Genomic DNA, 20,505 nt, shown 5'->3' with positions numbered 1-20,505 from the left:
AGTGAACACAACGATCCCAGCGCCGCTGCCAAGCCTGGAAGCATCCCTGGAAATCTTTCTTTGTCGTTGTGTTCACTCCCAGGGGAACTACTTCGAGGGTGATGGATGAATTTAATACCTGAGATAAGTGTACGGGTTTTTTTTATACGCTCAGTCTTGAAACTTTCCGATCGCACCTCGTATGCCACTAAAGACTGATTTTGTCAAATAATATAACTGAGAAACAGTGATCTTGTATCGTGTAGACTAATACAAGTTTCTTAACTAATATTATTGTTACAAAAATGTATTATCCCTTTCGTCTATACCTAACAGCGATAGAGAAACTAAAAAAAACCTATCAAGCTGTCTCCTTATCAATCTAACGTTTTAACTGTCACACTAATCAATTACAAGGGCAAGCGGGCTAAGCCTGGGAACCTCTAATAAAGTAATGCTTTCTTCGCCTTCCGAAATACATCATTTAACTGTGATTTATGTAACACATATTAAAAACTAAGAAAGAAGTTTGGTGCTCCTGTTTGAATTTGAGTGGGATGTACCCTTAAGTCGGCTCCAATGTCGCAGCATGGCACAAACTCAGGATTAAATATATATATATATTCGTACTTAATAGCCTATGACAACCGTAGAAGCGCGCACGCAATGGCTGGCTGAGGATTATCATTAATCAGTTGCTGCTACAAGCAAAACTTATTAGTCGAGTTACCGGTCAGACACGATATTCCGTGCCACACATATTTCAAATCCGGAAGTTCATCACAGACAACATAAAACCCAGTCACTTAACCCTATCCTAATCCAGTTCGTATCCTATTTGCCAACGATATTGTTATCACCATCACATTCGTAACTTCTCGTCTCTCGAGCAGTACCTTAAAACGAGTTTAGTAACCAAAATCGGTTAATTCTCACTCTCAGACGTGTTAGATGTTCCGTCCGTCTTATCTTGCTACTTCCACAAAGAGCCTCGATGATTTTAAACCTTTTCCGAGTGCATACACATTAAACTGTAGCACATTACCACGCAAAACACAAACGTCATGCATGCATAAACTATGTTCTTATTATTCCTCACAGCATTTCATCGACGTCTATTATAAAAATTAAAAAACTAATTGAAAATATTAATAAAATCGCTCGTAGATAATGACCTAGGTCTATACAATACAAATTAAAATTATCGAGACGGTGGCAATTTAAAACAGATGACGAAACATAACTGAAAATATCATTGCTATTAGGGCACTATGTGTTCACATGAACATGAATTAATGCACATTCATTGAGAACCAATGGCGTCAGCTGAATGCACTGCCCACCACTCCACGTCGTATTAGAGTAATCCAAATATCGAACATCGCTCAAAAGCCAGCAACTGTACCAGAGGCTTATCGTAGTTATTCTCAGTACCTCCAGACAAATTCCGACCGTTTCAAACGCCATGACAGAATTTAACACAGCTCAAATTCCCACATTTCCAAATCTTATTATCATTTTCCGTTATCTACGTCGTTCCAAAAGTTCATAGGCTTTGTGTAACATTTCCTAAACAGTGAGTTTTTATCCAGGTCCAGTCCCCCTAATTTGAGGACCACCCCTTGTCTACTGTCCATATTTAGAAAATGTATCCTCTAACCGCAACCCACAACCCAATACATCATCAGCTGTCGACATCTAAACGAAATCCAAGCACACATTTCATGAAGTCGCCATATTGCTTCACATTATAGGAAAAGAACTCTATTTTCGACGCATTACAAATACGTGCGTCCGCCTTGTTGTTATTAACGACAGAAGGAAACTGAAGAATTAAAGATTTGAGTGTCTTCATATGGCACAACCGCACTTAAACAAAACCAGTCCAGCGGTTCCGAAATTTAAACACGCGGACGGACAGCCCTGGGTGAGTTGATTTTGTGCATGTCCCGCAAAGTACACATAAAAATGACGCAAACCTTTTTTTTTGACGTAAATACGTCTATATTTTAGGGTGTGTCATTCGGCGAAAAAGTATTACGAAAAAGGGAAACGAAAAAGTGTAACTTCATTGTTATGTTACCTAGGAAACGTCATCTGTTTACTTAGCATTGCTATTACCTATAAAACATTACATTACCTTACATTACATTACATTACTTTACATTACATTCAGCTACCACAGACCCATCTTAAGCGTAACTAATTCAAGTTAAATAAGCAATGTCTTAATCAAACTTTACTCAATTGTAAAGCATGTATAAAGGAAATATTTAGAATAAAGCCAAAATATAAACTTCCTTTCCGTATAGACGTATTTACGTCAAATTCTCCGGAACCGTGGTTCCACTGACAACTTTTTCAGCGCACAAAACATCGTCTTACTCTGAGGATTTGCCGAGACGGTAAGCGATGCGGGTAACAATGACACAAGACAATACTTCGTCTTCGATCTAAAATACTGAACATAAATGCAACCGCTATAACTTCTCCTACATAATCTTAAATGACTCATTTATTTGGTGTCTAAAATGTTTCATCGCAATAAAAGCGTCCAAATTTGACAGTTATATTTACTTCTTAAAAAAAGTACAAATAAGTGATATAATCAGGTTTCATTGTAATAAAACTCGTTGTCCTGTGCAATATGTATAAGCACACAGACGCACGGAGATAAAATTCCAAGAAATAACATGAGATTGGAAAACATTGCACAACGAGAAACCTCACAATTTAAACTTTCACAAAATATTGCGCTTAATACCGTCATCAAACGAGATCAGGTGGGTAAGGAACGTTGCATTCACAGGAGAATGCAGGGAAGACTTAGTTGTAGACGAAGGATAAAAATTACATGACTTGAAAAGTGTACTCTTCGGAGTACACATCAGCAGGGCGACCAACGTAATAACAAATACCACAATTTTATCGAAGGCAATACCTTTGTCTTAGGCCAATGTTCCACGAACAATATGAACAATAATTAAACACGAGTAACAAAAATTCAAGGATAAATAAACAACAATTATTCGTTTCAAAATGAATTAGGATATCAATAAGAATTAGGAAAAATGAGACATCAGGGAACTGTAGAAAACTGCCATTTTAGGATCTTCATACATCATTCGAAAGACGCTGTCGTAAAATATGTAGTCGTCCCTCACAATAAAACTATATAATACACGTAATACATATTAAAAACAAAATGTATTTCGGAAATAGCTGCTGCACTACGTACCTCAGGGGCAAGGTTTGTCTCGGGTACACAGAAGTAAATACCCTGTAAAATGGTGAATAGATGGAATAGTATTAATAATAATAATTCCAATAATTATAGGAGCAACTGGAACTGTCTCCACGTCACTCAGAAAATATTTGGCCAACATCCCGGGCAAATACGACATCAGGGAACTGTAGAAAACTGCCATTTTAGGATCTTCATACATCATTCGAAAGACGCTGTCGTAAAATATGTAGTCGTCCCTCACAATAAAACTATATAATACACGTAATACATATTAAAAACAAAATGTATTTCGGAAATAGTTGCTGACTCAGCATTGACGCTGTGGCAGGCTCCTGAGGAAACAGTTCTACAAAATAATACAATAACACGGATAACATGAGGATTCTGTTATCTTCCCAAGGACTCTCTAAGCTGAGTTAAACGACTGTTAACAGTCGGGGAATTTAATCCGAGGTCAATAGTGCATCTGGGCGACAACACGTTGGAATGTTGTACTTCACGAAGATGAGTTTGTGCCAAACGCTGGACTTATTCGTGGAAATGACTGACACATACTCACAGCCCCAATGCCGTAATACGAATTCCAGCGAGCGGAATTTTTTTCCAACAAACAAAAGACTTCAGAAGTGGAAGATACAGAACGTCACCGACCACCGGACGTCAACCGGGACGGAGTCCAATATAAAGCGGTCGTTGAAACTACGGGAGTCGAAAAGCGTGTAATGTCTATGTAAATAAATTATAAAATAGTGTTTAATGAGGGCAATAAATTACACACCGTGTGATAAGGACACAGATAACCCGCTGCCTCCTCCTTCGGTGGTTCTAAACATTTTACACCACCAAATATTCGGCGAAGATGTCTCCGCGTCCCATAATACAACAGTCACACTGCGCAAGTCGTCTACAAACGTTGAATCCAACGAGACACGTCATCCCTTAATCGCTATGGTGACTAGGCTACAGGATAGACTACTGAGTTCGATTCCTTGAAGAGGTATCTATTGGTGGGGGAGACATACTTTTTGGTATAAAGTAATGGTGTCTGACAATGTGCATATATGGAGTATAATAAAGTATGATTAAATCAAACTTTAATCGGTGAAGAAACTGATGTAACTATCAGTGAGACGAAAAAGAATTCACAGTAAACCCAGTAAAAGTAAACGTCCTTCGGTTTAAAAAAGTACATAATTAATGCAACACCTGTGCATTAACAGCACCGTTGACAATGATTAATAACTCATGTTAAACATTCTAGGTCATTCAATTTGTGTTAAATCAACAGATTCACCTGTAGATCTAACTATTCTTGTTCGTATAAACATTACAAATAACAAACACATTTCTAAATAAATATAAAACCTCTTTTCCATTATTTACGATTATTTAAAGAACTCTTATAAAATTCATCGAAAAAAGGGCAAAGATCCATCACCTTAAATAGCACTTCATAATTTTAAAAAAAAAATGTTCAAAGATATTCGTTTGAGCAACTTTAACGGCATAAACAAATCAGTTATGAGACACAACGAACTTTGGGTGAGGCGCAGTCTTGTCTTCTAAAAATTTGAGTTGAAACCGTGCATACTTTTATTAACCGGTTATATTTTGAAACATTAATTCAACAACTTAAGTTCGCATAGACAGAGTCACCCGTCTTTACGTACCACAACACCAGTTAACAAACATTGCTCTAACAGAAGATTAAACGTTGCGTTACTGCAAAATATATTCTTAACGATTCTGAAGCCAACAACGGCGTTAGACTGATTTTTACAAAACGTAGTTCCCTAGTGTCTACACGGCCACATATCAACGTCATCCTCACCGCCGTGAGAACCTCTAATCTCACTAATCTAAACTTAATTTCACGACACCATTTCAACTGCAGAGGTTAAACAGTGTCGAAAGAGTTGTGTAGGCCTTATAACTCTTCTATTCAAAAATACCTCTGGTTATGTTCAAAGTCACGGCACACCAACTATAACTGTTATACAAAAGCATGGATAAAAGGTGTGATTAAGATTCGATGGAGGCAGCAAGAACCTCTGAAACGTCGGTAAACTTCTACCAGACTACACGGCTCAACAACCCAGAAGACATCCCCATCTTCAGAATAGGAGAACGCAAACATTTTTAGACAAAATCATCACAAAGCCAATGTACAAAACAAAAACAAGACGAAACTCGTGTTAATTATTGCTTGCAGTTCCACCAACAAACAGACTGATACGTTTACATCTAACTGAGACACTTGGCATTGCCAACTTCTCAGGGTGCAACACGGATCAAACGATTTTGTCGAATAATGCCCGTTATCGGCAACGACTATTCTCGAGCGTACTCTGGAACAAACGCTGCTTTTAAATCGTAAAAAAAGTAAAATTTAAAACGATTGTAAGACTCGACAATATTATCAAAGCCGTAACAATGCTGAAATTGTAGCTGACACAAATATCTATTCTTCTCTTCTTCTCTCTACTATAAAAATTTGTGATTTGTCGTCGTCGTCGTCAAAAAATGACGTCATCAAACAATGTTACGTTATATTTGTTTACTCGGCATTGTTGTACCAACACAACAATGCCGAGTAAACAAATGACTTGAGTAAGACACTAAACTAACCCCCCGAAGGGGGGGTTAATTTAGTGTCTAACTCAAGATTTTGAAACGCGTTATAAACACTTGACCCACCCCCCCCACCCCCCGAGGGGCGTTGGTCAAGTGTTTTAACCGCGTTTTAAAAACTTGACCAAACCCCCGAGGAGCTCCGAAAGGAGCGCTCTGCTCTAGTAGTATCAAAAAGCTGAACACTCATGCTTGGAGTACGTGGGCTCAATCAAGCGAACTGCGCAGCGAGAACTTAAGCGGCCTATATAAAATAATTGAACTGTATCTGAAAGCCGCCTACACAACATCGCAGACGAATTCTCAGAACAGGGCGGTGGTCAGAGACAGACAACCAGGAGAAATGCAGATATTACTGCATTTAACAGTGAGCTCATTCATTTAAAAGTGACGGAAATAAACAGGCGTCAGGAAGTTTCCGACATTGTGATTGATTTCATTTAGTGACCCCAATGTTCACGGACTGACTCTTTCGTAATCTAGCAAATTGACGCCTCACGTTTCAAGTTCTGGAATGCAACCCGCATTTCTAGCAGTGGCCTTGAGTTTGTAACCAACAATTCCAGTTCCTCTCTAACAATGTCTGTACTGAAAGTTGGAAAAAACTGTCCTAATCATTACTGTTCCACGACGTTCTGGGATCTGTTGCTGTGTGGACTTCTACGTAGGAAGAAACCAACATTTCAGAGGAACACACTGTCTTCTTCCTCAACATATCTCTCGAAATTAACTCAAGCACTCCACCGTGAAGAAAGTTCGTGCTTTGTAATTAAACCAAGAAAATACAATTCCTTCACGAAACACTAGGTTCATCACCGTGTTCACAAAATAACCGACATGGAACCCCGTCCTGAGCCACTTAATTCCAGATCAGACCATCATACCACGTTACTTTAAGACCTTTTTAATATTATTACAGGCTCCCGGACGGCCTCTTTCCTGAAGATCTAAATATTGTATATGTAATCTCTTTTGTTCGCTGTACTAGCCCCACATCCCGCGTCAAATCAGCCCGACAAAATTAGGTACAAAAATTCATAAACTCCTCATCAGATAGCTCCTTGATATTCCTGAGACATTCCTTTTTCTTAGGTCCTTGTGATGATAATAATAATTATTATCATCATTTTATTTTCACCTAATTTTATAACACAATCGGTCCACGAGCTGGGGTCAAACCTAGTCCTAGGGTTCATTACATACTGTCTACCGGTAAATAGAGTCCACATTAATTAATTGTGCGCTGTTCCTAGAATGGTCGTGTCTCCTCCGACAAATCACATTATTAAGTCGCTTAATAACGACGCCTGACCACGGAGCGGAAATGAGGTACAGCTATGCAAATTTTGAAAAACTTTATTTCTTCCACACACGATAAACCGTGACTTGGCGTATTCGATGGATCGATATTATGTTTCGTAAATCTGTCACCCAATTAGCTAAACACGATAGAAAAATCCTCGGTAAAAAAAACTTTATAACATTCATCACGTAGTTTTCGTAAATCCTTCCAAAAATTCCCAGTAATTGCCGTAATAATTCACACTACAAATAAGTTGTTCTTTAACACAAGCGACATAAAGAACACTCTTTGGTTTTGTAGACTTTTGGCGAATAATTCAAAAGGTCTCTTTTAACGTTCCTCCCCTCCCCCCTCCCCAGTTCTCTATATACGTACCGAATACGAAAAAAAAAACTTTTAAACAAGTTAGAAACTGTACGCATAGTAAATCACTTCTGTAACAGTTTCGCTTGAAACAATTTTTACTACGATAAATATAAGTGAAATGGTAAACAGGTCTTCCGTAGATAAATAACTCGTGGCATCATAATCTACTAAATAAATTACAAAGGCTCGATTATCTGCGCAAAAGAATTAAACTCGCATTGCTTAATAAATCTCGACAAGATAAAATCTTAAAATTCTATAGTTTTTACAGTATCATCTCTCTTAAATGGCGGTGAATGCCAAAATTCATGCCAAAAACATCTGCATCAAAATAATTCTTCTGAAATAAGATTCCTGAGATCACTGGAAAATTACAGAAGAATGTATGACAAAAGAACACAAAGATAATACATTCTACCTGGAAAGGAACGTAAAAAATTATGAACGGAACTACTTAATTCTTCGGAAGCTGTTTGATTACCATCCTAATGGAAGGAGAGAAGAGATGGATGGCTCCATTCAACTAACCCAGGACAAAGTCTTAACCCTTGCAGCAGCTGATGATGATATTCAGACAACAAACATATTTTGCTTATAAGCTTTGTTAAAAATATGTTCGTAAATCACAGTATGACATTTAGATTGTGCCTTCGGTTTGAATAAGCTCCCAGATACAGGCAACTCTCAGTTTACGAACATTCGCTATAACGAACGTCACAATTCATTCAAAATTTCTTAAAGTCGTCAATAGATAGAGTTCCTTATAAAAAAGAAATTCCAAAAGTATAGTGAACATAATTGTAAGATTTAAATAAATAAACTTTTAAAAAATGTATTTATTACAATACATACATTATAATAAAACGTATTGTATAGACCAGTGGTATTCAACCTGGGGTACGCGTACCCCCGGGGGTACGCGAAGACTTCTTAGGGTGTACGTGAAATTTAAAAAACATATATATATTATTTTATGATAAACACTAAATAATCAGTAATGTAATTTATTTAATTTATTTTAGATGTAGATTATATACTATGTATAACTTGAATTATACACCAACAACTTTGGGGGTACAAAGTTGAAGAGAAATTATATCTGGGGGTACGCGAACAAAAAAGGTTTAATACCACTGGTGTAGACCAGATGTTTGGTACATGCTTTTAATGTTTAAAATGGCTGTTAACTTATACGACACGTATCGTAAGAGCTCAGGAATGCAAGATACACATAACGAACAATGTCTTGGAACTGAACTCGTTCTTAAACCGAGAGTTTCCCGTATAGCCTTAGAGCGCTGTAAGAAACCACAGACTTTACCAACCGGGACGTATTGGTAAAGTCTGTGGGACATTAAACCGATGCAATCGAGATTCTGCAAAAGAATCACAGCATATCTAATGACGTCACGTGTATTTAAGTCATACGCGAACCGAAATAAAGTGGTGGTCTCATACCAGAAGAGACGATTGATGGGCACGAATCTTGACGTGTCCGTAACTTCATATCAGCATGCCTCCGGCCATGATTTTATGATAAATTAGATAACTCCTGCTGTACCCAAGTTCTAATTTGACCTCAGCAACTACCACGAAATGTGCTATATTAATTTATTGTCATCAAATATATTAATTTATTTGTCCATTTATAATTTATTCAGTACCTCAGATTATAAAGCGTCGAATCAAAATGTAGGGGGAAAAATCATGATTTCAAGACAGCTAATAACGCCTTCGAAACTCATTTAAAATTCAAATATTCTGGCGCGACTGAAACTAACCAACAGACTATAAAACCAATCAACCCATGAAGCAGAAACCAAGAGTACGCTCAGATGGTCATGAAATAATCCGTCTTTAATAGAACACTAATGTTCGTTGCCGTGTTCACAAGAGTCCACCAACTCTATTATCGGAAGATGCGTTTGAATATTAATTCCAACTACGCCAAGGTTTTTTTTTTCTTTCCTTCAAATTTTCCAGCCAGAATCTTTTAAGCATTTTTCATCTCCCCTATGCACGCTGCATTCCCGACCACGCCCCACTCTTTGATATGGCCATTTTAATATTATCTGATTAGAGAACAAATTATGGACCTCTTCATTATGCTATTTTCTTCGCCCTCACATCACTTCATCACCAAAGCACCCTGTTTTCACAACCATACAAAATATGTAAAATTATACTTTCGTGGGTCAGCCAGCTAGAAACATAAAAATTATATTCATAAAGGAAATTAAGATCAGAACAAATTCGTGGAATGCTTCAGTGGAGAATCCTTTGTAGTACAGTCTCCTGAATAAAAAAACGAAAATTCCAAATGTTCAAAATCAAAAGTCTACATGGCATGTCTGAAAGGACACTTCATCTTAGCAACAGATACAGCGTATTAAAAAAAAAACCCAAAACAACACGATGATGAATTGCATTAACAGTAAGCAATTTTTTAAATTTGGGCCAGACTTCTTGCTAAATTTTTCAAAAGACGTTTAACTTCGGCCATATACTCAGTTTCACAAAAACGAATTTGTATTTGTGTCCGCAGAACCTGTAAAAATACCCCCAGATTCGATATTTCTGTTCGAGACACCTTCTCTCCTTGTTTAATCAACGGAGCAACCAATCAGGTCCATTAACAGAAACAGAAGTACACACGTTGTCCCATGTGGCTGGATTTTGATTGGGAACTGAGTTAGTAAAACCACGAGTCATAAACACACAACCTTCGACTTCCGCGAATATTCAAATGTACAGGCAACCCAACTGCATCGAGATATCGATCGACTTATCGCCGGGGCTCGTACATACGTCGCGTTGTTGTTCAGAGTTCCAGTTTTTAACTATAGGAGGCGATCAAGTCGAAAAAGAACTGAAAGAATCTGAGCAATTTGCAAGACAGAAACGAACCATCTGTCGGATAGCGAAGGAAGGTAAACGAACAGAACCTAAATAAGATAATAGGTTCTCACGGCTGTGACGCTTGTAGTCAGTCATCATCATTTCAGATGAACAAGCTGCCTCCATCCTCAGCGCTGAAAGATGGCATCGACAAGAAGTCGTCCTCGACTCAATTATCAGGATGTGGTAATCACGTGCAAGACTACACAGCGCTAATGCACACATCATCGCCGTGCGAAGCTCAGAGTTCTTTTGTGGCCACCATAATTGTGCCTTTAACCCAAGTTTATATAGCTCACATTCATTTAGATGCGTTAATTCTTATTTACGTTCCATCAGGATGGTCTTGACGTCGTCGGAACATAACATTGCGATTTATTAAGACTCGAACACCCTTTCAGAAGTAGTCTTTTGAAATCAGACCGGTGTTCTAGACCAGTGGTACTCAACCTTTTTTGTTCGCGTACCCCCAGATATAATTTCTCTTCAAGTTTGTACCTCCAAAGTCGTTGGTGTACAATTTAAGTTATACATAGTATATAATGTACATCTAAAATAAATTAAATAAATTAAATTACTTATTATTCAGTGTTTATCATAATATATTTTTTTTTTTAAATTTCACGTACCCCCTAAGATGTCTTCGAGTACCCCCGGGGGTACGCGTACCCCAGGTTGAATACCACTGTTCTAGACCTCCTAACCTTCAGGAAACCAGGTTCATATGTTATGACACGACGTACCGTCATCATACTGACGCCAAGTAACCAAGCCCGATACGTTCAGATCTTGAGACCACCAAAGCCGCAATGTTATTCCAGTTCATTTAAATTTGCATAACCTGATTGAGACGCAGCAGGCCGCGATAATTACCAAGAAGCGTAGCCCCTTTGTACAAGTAACCTCCATCCCTCTGCAAGCTAATCAAAGAAAGACGTTTCTACTTCAGAATCCCACTTGGACTCTCGATTGACTTTGTAGAGCAGGCGGGCAGTCCAACTAGTCTCATAAGACACTGATGACCGAGAACGAACCGTTTCAAGCCGAGTGGTAACTATATGTACCAGCTGCTTTAAGAATCAGAAAGACTGCATTTTGAATTTATATGATATTCGTATGATTCTCAGAATAAACATCAATTATTATGCGTTCTTTCACGAGGTGCATTGCGAGAACGCATTATTGGCTGGTCATGTGTGTCCGTGTAGTCGATTCAACTCGAGAACCACAACGAACTGATTTGTACCACCTCAAAATCGAACTTCTGAACATCCTACGAGCGGTTATAACAAAATTACGCGTGAGCAAAGTCGTGGGGTAGACAATGAAGTGCTGTGATCTGGTGGGAAACGTTGGAACTATCGAACAAGGTAGATTTTATCGATTCTGGAGAGTTCTGAAGATGGTTTAATACAATCCGGATTGATGAGTTTTTTATGGACTTAGTTCGTCGTCTGGTGTTACAAAATACACAACGTTTCGAGGACTGGATTTGTCCTCGTCTTCAGGTGTAGTGAACGCATGAGGAAGTTATGTGTATTCCGGTAGGGTAACTTGTTTCCTCGAACAGCGTTAACTGAGCTTTGTAATGGTGGACATGTGTTTTCTTTGCGGTACAGACTTAATATTTAAATATTACTTAGACGAGCATCTTCGCTGTATAGAGTTTTATTTTCTTCGCGAGCAGCTTTAACGTCGATTACACGCACTCTTCCTGAGAATTTCATTAGTTTTACTATACGAACGAGTAAATTATAAAAAAAATTGGCGCCAATCGTGGAAACGTACATCAGTAAAATCGCTATTTACAAAAGCAGAAAGAAAAATCTTTTTCCATGAGTCTCATACAACAATTCTCCTAAACACAAACAGTTGTATTACTTTACGGGGAGGAAACCATCTTTACAACACAAAAGAGGAACGTAGTATGTGATTTCTTTCTTAGAAGAATCATTAAGTGCTCGGAAATTCTGACGTTGTGACGTCACGCGTGCAGTTTCAACGAGCAGTTAATACTCGAAGTTTTAAAATAGTGTCAAACTGTCACTCCTTTATTCAGTGGCCCTAACTGCTAATCATTACCAACAATTAATCAGATAATTTCTCTACTGGAAGATAAAATACAAAATAATGAGACATGCCTTAAAGAATTACTAAAGCAACTCTACTCAATACCACAAACATGCATAAAAGAGTAATTGCATGCACTGATTATGATTCTGCAATTATAACAACATTATTGTGCATATCATTTAAATATTATATATATTACAATTTTTGCCTATCTTCATTTTAATCCATGGTTTTTTAATTATTTCATCCCTATTTTTAAAAGCTTAACCATTTTCAATGAGATCTCAGAAATTTTACGTAATAAATAATTTAATTCTGATAGTCATTTGTAATAGCAAACACAATTATGACAAAAACAAAATTCTTCCTGTCCTCTCATTTAAAATCTTTAAGGGAAATATCTCGTCATATACTCCCACAACTTTCGATGTCCCTGAATTTTCATTAATACATCTCAACTGCGGAAGAATTAAATGCCATCATGAGTCTTCACCTCGCAACAAAGGGCTCAAAAGAACACTGAACGCTTTATATGCTGACAACACGTGAAGGCGTTCTACAAGCACCACAGACGGTTAAAATCTGTCTCGGTTCAATCTTTGATCCCCCCACCCGACAGCCTTACAGAATTAATACGCAACAATTTTCAAAATTGGCCTACATACAACACAAGAGTTATTTTATCGATATAAAACGCTTCTGCTGGTCCCATTAATCAACGCCAGCTCTTGGCCTAGATATACGTTACGCCACTATTCACGTAAGGCAGCTAGCACTCAAAAACATTCCTGAAGCTACACACATGCGTCACGCAAATAACAGAAAGTATTCTGGACTTACCAACAGGTGGAGGCGGACAACTCTGCTCATCTGTTCCATCAGAGCAGTCCACGTGACCATCACAGCGTCTTGATCCCAGGATGCACCGCGTAAGATCGCACATGAATTCACCTTCAGCGCACTCTGTCAATGTCGACACAAGAACGTGTCAGACAAAACATGTAACCTCTTATACTTTTACTACCACTGTATTTACAATATTCCTTTTCTGCTGGTCTAAACCACCCATCATAAAGTTCGTCGGTTCAATTCAAATTATAAGTTACTCCTGTGAAACAATACACTGAAAACAAACATCATAATTGCCATTTTGATGTTAAACTGGCACCATAATTCTTTAATATTTCGCTTATCACCTGCAAGACATTCTGGATAAGGTTCGACACAGATAATAAGTCTTTAAAATCTGGCCAGATACGATATTAACACTTCTCACGACACTGAAATAAAACCACGATTCATAACGTGCTGAAAGTCGTCCTTACGTTGAAATTACGTCGCATATTGTCTACAGACGTGACCAATTTAATATGCAAAATGTTTTTTTTAATTATGTTGTTCACTGATGAAGAACAGAAGTATATTTAAAATGGTAGAAATTTCCGAACTTGGCTATACTTCTATTGACCTTGGTCACTGCTTGTCATACCGAAACACAGTTCTTCTAATATTAACAAATACTGTCATGATTAAACCCGTCATGTCATACGTGACTCGAACAAAACGATATTTGTACACAATTACACAAACCTCTTGTAATAGACAATATTTAATACTGGCAGTAATAAATTATCAGCAACCTTTAAACAACTGCCAAATTTGTTTGGAAACATAATGGTTCATCAATTTGACTACTAAGTCTGCCCTGGACCCTAGCAAGTCAGTTTGGTTGAGTCAAGCTGAGCTCAGCTTGCATGATTCCAATTTCTTCAATCTGTGTATACTTTGTCAATAAGCAGTGAACTGCACTACTTGGTTCAGCATCATTACGGCCATTCTATCCTAGGTGAAGCCACATGAGTTCAGATCTCATCTCATGACACACAAAGCCAAAATACAGTATTATCCTACCATTTACAACACGCTGACTCCATGGAGCCGACACAATTCAATATTATCACCCATCAACGTATGTGTTATAAAGTGGTCTCTTCCCTACTGGTTTTCTAATAAATCTTATAAGCATATACAACCAACTCTGGATGCTACATACTTAGTCAATGTCATCCTCCTTGATTTGATTGGCTTAAAAACATTTTTTGAATCTAATCTAAGACTAGGTATGTCTGTCCATTCTAAACACCCCCTCCCCTTCATTTTTATTCCAAAATTTCGTATGTCTTACTTCTTTCGCCTTCACTCATCTAACCATCTTATCATAACGTAATTTTATCTTTTTTCATCTTTCATAAGTCCAAATATTCTGCTTAGCATTTGTTCTCAAATATTATGATAATAATATCTGTAATTTTACCTGTAACATTATTGTAATTCACATCAAATATAAATCCTCATCTTAAGCCTAAAAATAAAAGGTAGAACAGATCATGTCAATTGGTGGAACCCGTGGAAACATCAGTAACCACACCCAATCATGTAAACTCTAACATGGACATGGATTTGAAGACATTTACTGCTTTTATTACAGCACTTCTCTTAAGCATTCTGACTGACTGACTGATATTTCAATTCTTATTACAGATATTTTAGTGTGGTTGGATGTCACAGAACATTTACCACTGCATGGCATAACGGTACATAACCTAAAAACAAAACTCCTAGCTGTAACAGTACAAAGTCTGCTTTTAGTCTTCATACCCAGGTAAATATTCCATTCTCCAGACTTACTTAAAAATTGATGTAATTTTGCTACACATTCCACCAACTGACAAACCAAGTCTGAAATTATACTATGTTATCACACATCAAATCTAACCATTTTATAATGCACATTCATTATACATGGTATTTCAAACTGTGACTTGTTCATGACATCAGATGATTTCTTAGTTGTCATTGTACAAACACCACACAGTAGAGTTCAGTGCACATTGACAGTCACTCAACCAATCAGGAAATTCAAAATGTAGGCCTAAAATATAAAATTTACATGTTTCATTTCTAAATCTACAGTACTGAATGAATTATCATTAAATTTAATAATGGCACTCAGGATCAAAAGTTGTTAAATTAATTTTGCCAAATTTATCCAATTTAATGTGAGGCTCAAATAAAACTTCATAAATTCCCCCCAAAACATATCATCATACAAAAAGTATTACAAATGTTAGTCACAATTATACATAACCATCTACATCTTTAATCCAAAACAACTATCTTAATGGAAAATATTTTAACGAAATGCAAGGAAATTATTTTCTGACTATACCATACACACAATGTGATATCGGCAAATTCCTTAAATCCAATTTTAATATTATCATCCTGTCTACGCCTAGGTGCTCCAAGTGTTTTTCTTTTTTATCCAGGCTTTCTAATCAGAAAAACTTTTTATGTATTACTCACCCCATGCATGCCACATGCCACACCAACCTCTCTCTCCTTGGTTTTATCCTAATAATAGGAAGATCAACATTATAGAATTTGCTCTTGCCTCTTCCATCCTGTACTCAACATTTAAAAATAAACTTCAAGTACAATGACAAGAAAGAGCCCGAGGCCAGTAACAAGTTCAATTCCTAAACCATGTATACTTCAGATGATGTCCAACACAATTTATTGTAAGTATCTTATATCTACGACGATGTATACCAGGTGTTTCAGCAGGACAATTGGCCTCGTCATCTCCACCGGGACAGTCTGGCTTTCCATCACATAACTGCACATGGCAGATATAGACAGACCCATCAGCGCATCGGACCTTATCGTCAGCCCGACATCGGTCAATCGGGGGAATGACACCTCCTGGGAACGTTGGCACAGTCGGGGATGTTGATGTGGGAACTGAGAGAGGTACACAGACAACATGCTACAGAAATACATGCCCTCCACATGCTACGTTTCACTGGCTGGACTCTTGTAGTGGTCTATACAGTCAGCAGTAGGCCAAATTTATTCTATTGACCACCTTAAAAACACTTCTTTATTTCCAGAACTTCTAGTCATCAATAAAATCAAGCTTTCTATTAAACCTTTGGAAATTATAACTCCTCCATAGCAGTGTCACGGGTCCGCAGTGTTTGTCCGCGTTTTTCTGTGTTGTGCTGTCCTGTGTACAGGTAGAGGCCTTGCGACGGGCCGATACCTCGTCCAAGGAGTCCTACTGAATGTCTATAGATCAAGCCAACGGGGGGGATTTGTGACCCGCAGTGCTGTTATTTACTTAGCAACATCAACAGCTTAAGTTTAAATGAATTTTAATGATTAAAACTTGAATTTTTTAATCACAAAATCACTAACACCAAAAACCACCCTTTCTGCTTGAATTTTGTTTATATAAACCATTCAGAAGGAAGCCGATAACTCTATATGGATCCATTGTAACTCAAAACATCATTCAGAAAATTTCATGACTGGAGTTCATGTACAACTCCAGCTTGCAGGGATTAGTCGCATAGAACACTGATAATTATCCAATGTTTTGTAAAGTGCAATGCTTGCCAAAACGGATAATTCACAACGTTCAACAGTGGCTCATTCTCAAAAGAAAAAATTGTACTTTAATTTAAGAAGTTACATTTTTAAATCCATTCTACTGACAAATTACTAATTTAACTCTGCAGCACCAACCATAAAAGAGCTTGTTCTTCACACACCCTTCAAAAGTAAATTCACATCATTCAGTCTTGACCAATAAATTTAATTTCAAAAGAAACATTTCTTCAAAACATTATTTTTGGAAATATATTAATAGTGAGACAAAATTAAAACTCTCATTTTTAAAATTGAAGAAGATACAAGTTTATGTGACAGCAATTTTATAAGGTACGTAAAAACTGTATTTTCCAGAATTCCGAATTCTGAGACAGAACATACAAAATATCGGGCCAATGCAAGAGTCCAGTCAGTACAACATTTAAGACAGCAAAACAAATACTTTACCTTCAAATCATAAACATGCCAGTATGCAACTGTACAACACAAAACAATTATACTGATGCAGTATGACAACACATTAAGTATTATCCTAAAATGACTGGACATCAGTTGTTCACACAGACAGGTACAAACATTTCCGTTCATCCCCATCACGTTCGACACACTGGTGAAACTCCTAGCATATGCATAACAAACAATACATTTACATGCAATTATGTTTCTGGCTATGGAAGCTTGTAACATAAAAAAACATTATGTTTCAATTCTGGAAAAGACATGGTTTTACAAGGAATCATGTCACATGCAGTTTAAAATTAGTTTAAAATGGCATAAGATGACAACAAGAAGAAACGCCATGCTATGAAAAAAATTTCAAAACAGATTCATACGCATGTGATAAAAAAAAATTCTATAGTGTTAACTGTGGTCTTCTGGGTTGTTGTGTCATGTAGTCTGGTAGAAGTTTACCGACATTTCAGAGCAAGGACCTCTGAAACATCAGTAAACTTCTACCAGACTTCACGGCGCAACATCCCAGAAGACAGCCATCTTCAGACTCACTGCCGTGAAAACCTCAAATACTATACAGACTCTTAATAGTTTTGGTGGTCACCATTGTTTCAGGGGCATGAATCACCTCTGATGTCAGAGTAAATTCTACCCTGCAGGGTAAACCACAAATGACATATTCATTGCTATGTGTCAATTACAAAAAGGCATATTTCCGGTGACTACACACTGGTAGAATTCATGTTAATATCTGATTAGAGTTATTTGCTTCGGAAACAAGCTGCATAAATATAAAATATTCATTTACAACTGACATAACTGTACCATATGCAGAAAAATGTACTAATATTAAATGCTGCCCGCAATGCTTGATGCATTGAAACCTAACCTACGCTTTATAGAGAAATTGGTCTCTCGACTAAAACATGAGAGATTTTTAATTTAGGTCAAACTCGGAGGCTACAATTCTTATGTAAAAAAAATCTTGTATTTTAATTTGTATAGACTAGAGTAACTCTCCTATAGGATAATACATCAACGTGGGTCACTGGCATTAAAACATGCAGATTTTAAGTACAGTCTCCCTATTGGCATGGCCTTCGGCTTGGTATAAAATGTCTGTGCGCCCACTCATAAAACAGAATCGAGACTTCACAAACTTTCATATATACAACAACCAGAAACATATACAATGTGAGTATCAGCCCAGTCCACCAACAAGACGTTACTTTGATATATGTGAAATGCATCACATTAACACAGGTACTAAAAAAAATAGTTTAAAAATGTGAAAAATACTGCAAGTCATTTATGTACTTTGCATACTAAGGGGGTGAACTTAAGAAACGCATTCTGATACAATGGTCGATACTTCTATTTTGTGAAAATTAAATTCAAGACCGGTCATGCATATTAAGCAAAATAATGCCAAAACATTAACGTAACACACACATAAAACAAAACATTCACAGGTTACATTTCAAGTTCTCACAGTGACAAACACAAAGATGACTTGTCCTCTAGAATATTGCACTATGAAGTCTGGTAGAATTTTACCTACATTTCAGAGGTTCTTACTGCTTCCACCTCTGAAATGTCAGCAGACTTCTACCAGACCGCATGGCGCAATATCCCAGAAGACAGACATCTTCAAAACATTAACAAATACGAAGACATTCAACAATGGAAATACTGGTACATGTACGCATGCAATTTATTTGACTACGTTCCAAATTATCTAGCCCTGTCCCTCTATCCACTCCATGAATGACATACTGTGAAAGACCAAGGTTTGCATCTTTCAATCACCAACTATCATAGAAGGCTAAAATTTACACACAGATTCAAAGAAAAATAAATATTTTTATACCTAAAATATCATGATTTGAGTTTCTTACAGTAATGAGTATAAAGATGGCTGTCTTCGAGTTGTAATTCCACATAATCCGGTAGTTTACAAACATTTCAGAGGTCCTTTCGTGTCTCCATTATCCTGATGATGGAGGTAACAAGTACTTCTGAAATGTTGGTAAACTTCTACCAGATTACAAAGTGGTATGACCCAGAAGACAGCCATCTTCATCATAATGTATGTTATTACTGAAAAATGCCATCTAAATACAGTTTATCACATTGGTCATGTGGTTACATTGTAAAAACAATCCTATTACTTCATAAATATTGCTGAAATTTGGTTGGATGGGAAACACGGCCAAGTTCGCTACCTGAAATGTGTCTCTCAGTGTGTTTAGGGTCAATCTGCATAAGTCTAGTAGAATCAAAGTAGAAATCCCATGCAACAACAAAGCCGATGTTAAAAATTGAACTTTTCCCAAACACAAAATTTACGACGCTTACGTAACATTTTAATTTACAGTGAACAAGTGTTCGACCTTAAAGAATTTAAGAACATAAGATACGTGGCATTTATCTCGTCAGCGAATGGCTCGAAATAGGGTATCTCACAGGTTCAAAGGGATCTAGTACATCCAGTCAAAGAGTCAAAAAGAAGACAGCAGAATTTGTTTCAAGTGAGAAGACGCTGAGAGAACTGCCATACAGTTGACAACATCTATAGCCATGCGATATATTGGGACGTGTTATCAGCTTCGACCTTGCAGTGAAGGGTACCGACTCAGAAAGGTCCACTAAAGAGAGCTAGTCCAAATCGCCAAAGTTCAATAAAATAAAACCAAATAAGCCATTATGGCCAGGCTTAATCCCTAAGAGATTAAAAGAATGCAACATGTTGCCAAAAAGAAATTCAAGTGTTTGGCTAGATTTCATTCACAATTTGGCACAGACCATAGAATATAATTGCACAGTAGAAAGAATAATACCGAGTGGGTTGCCTCAGCTGTAAAAGCCCTGATTTTAAATAAGAAAATACCCAGTGTTAATCATGGACATCAGGTTTGATCATAATTGCAGCCTAAGCAATTAACAGAGAAATGTAACATAACCAAACATAAGCAAATTGAGGTTAAGTTCAAGCATAAAGAAATCTCCAATTTCTCCAGATCTTGCTCAAACACACAATGGGCAAAAAGCAGGCGAGTCATGCAGCTAACAGTTTTACAGCCACTAAAAATTAATAATT

General features: G+C 37.2%; 1 protein-coding gene across 27 annotated transcripts in view; it reads right to left on the bottom strand.

Annotated features, from left to right (window-relative positions):
• Positions 1-20,505, bottom strand: part of trol (terribly reduced optic lobes) — a 363,907-nt gene that overhangs the window by 197,244 nt on the left and 146,158 nt on the right. For 26 of the 27 annotated variants that reach the window (XM_087345597.1, XM_087345586.1, XM_087345592.1 and 23 more), the window contains exons 6-7: positions 16,110-16,301; positions 13,338-13,460 (exon numbers count right to left, since the gene is read on the bottom strand). In XM_087345597.1, coding sequence (XP_087201723.1) covers positions 13,338-13,460; positions 16,110-16,301 — 315 coding nt within the window. The remainder of the gene's footprint in view (positions 1-13,337; positions 13,461-16,109; positions 16,302-20,505) is intronic. The other variant, XM_087345598.1, reaches the window with a different exon arrangement.

Source organism: Zootermopsis nevadensis, unplaced genomic scaffold (genome assembly GCF_977971745.1).
Source record: "Zootermopsis nevadensis isolate Lab colony 2312 unplaced genomic scaffold, Znev_1.0 Znev_ptg000009l, whole genome shotgun sequence".
Classification (NCBI taxonomy): domain Eukaryota; kingdom Metazoa; phylum Arthropoda; class Insecta; order Blattodea; family Termopsidae; genus Zootermopsis; species Zootermopsis nevadensis.
This window is presented reverse-complemented; position numbering and strand designations above follow the sequence as displayed.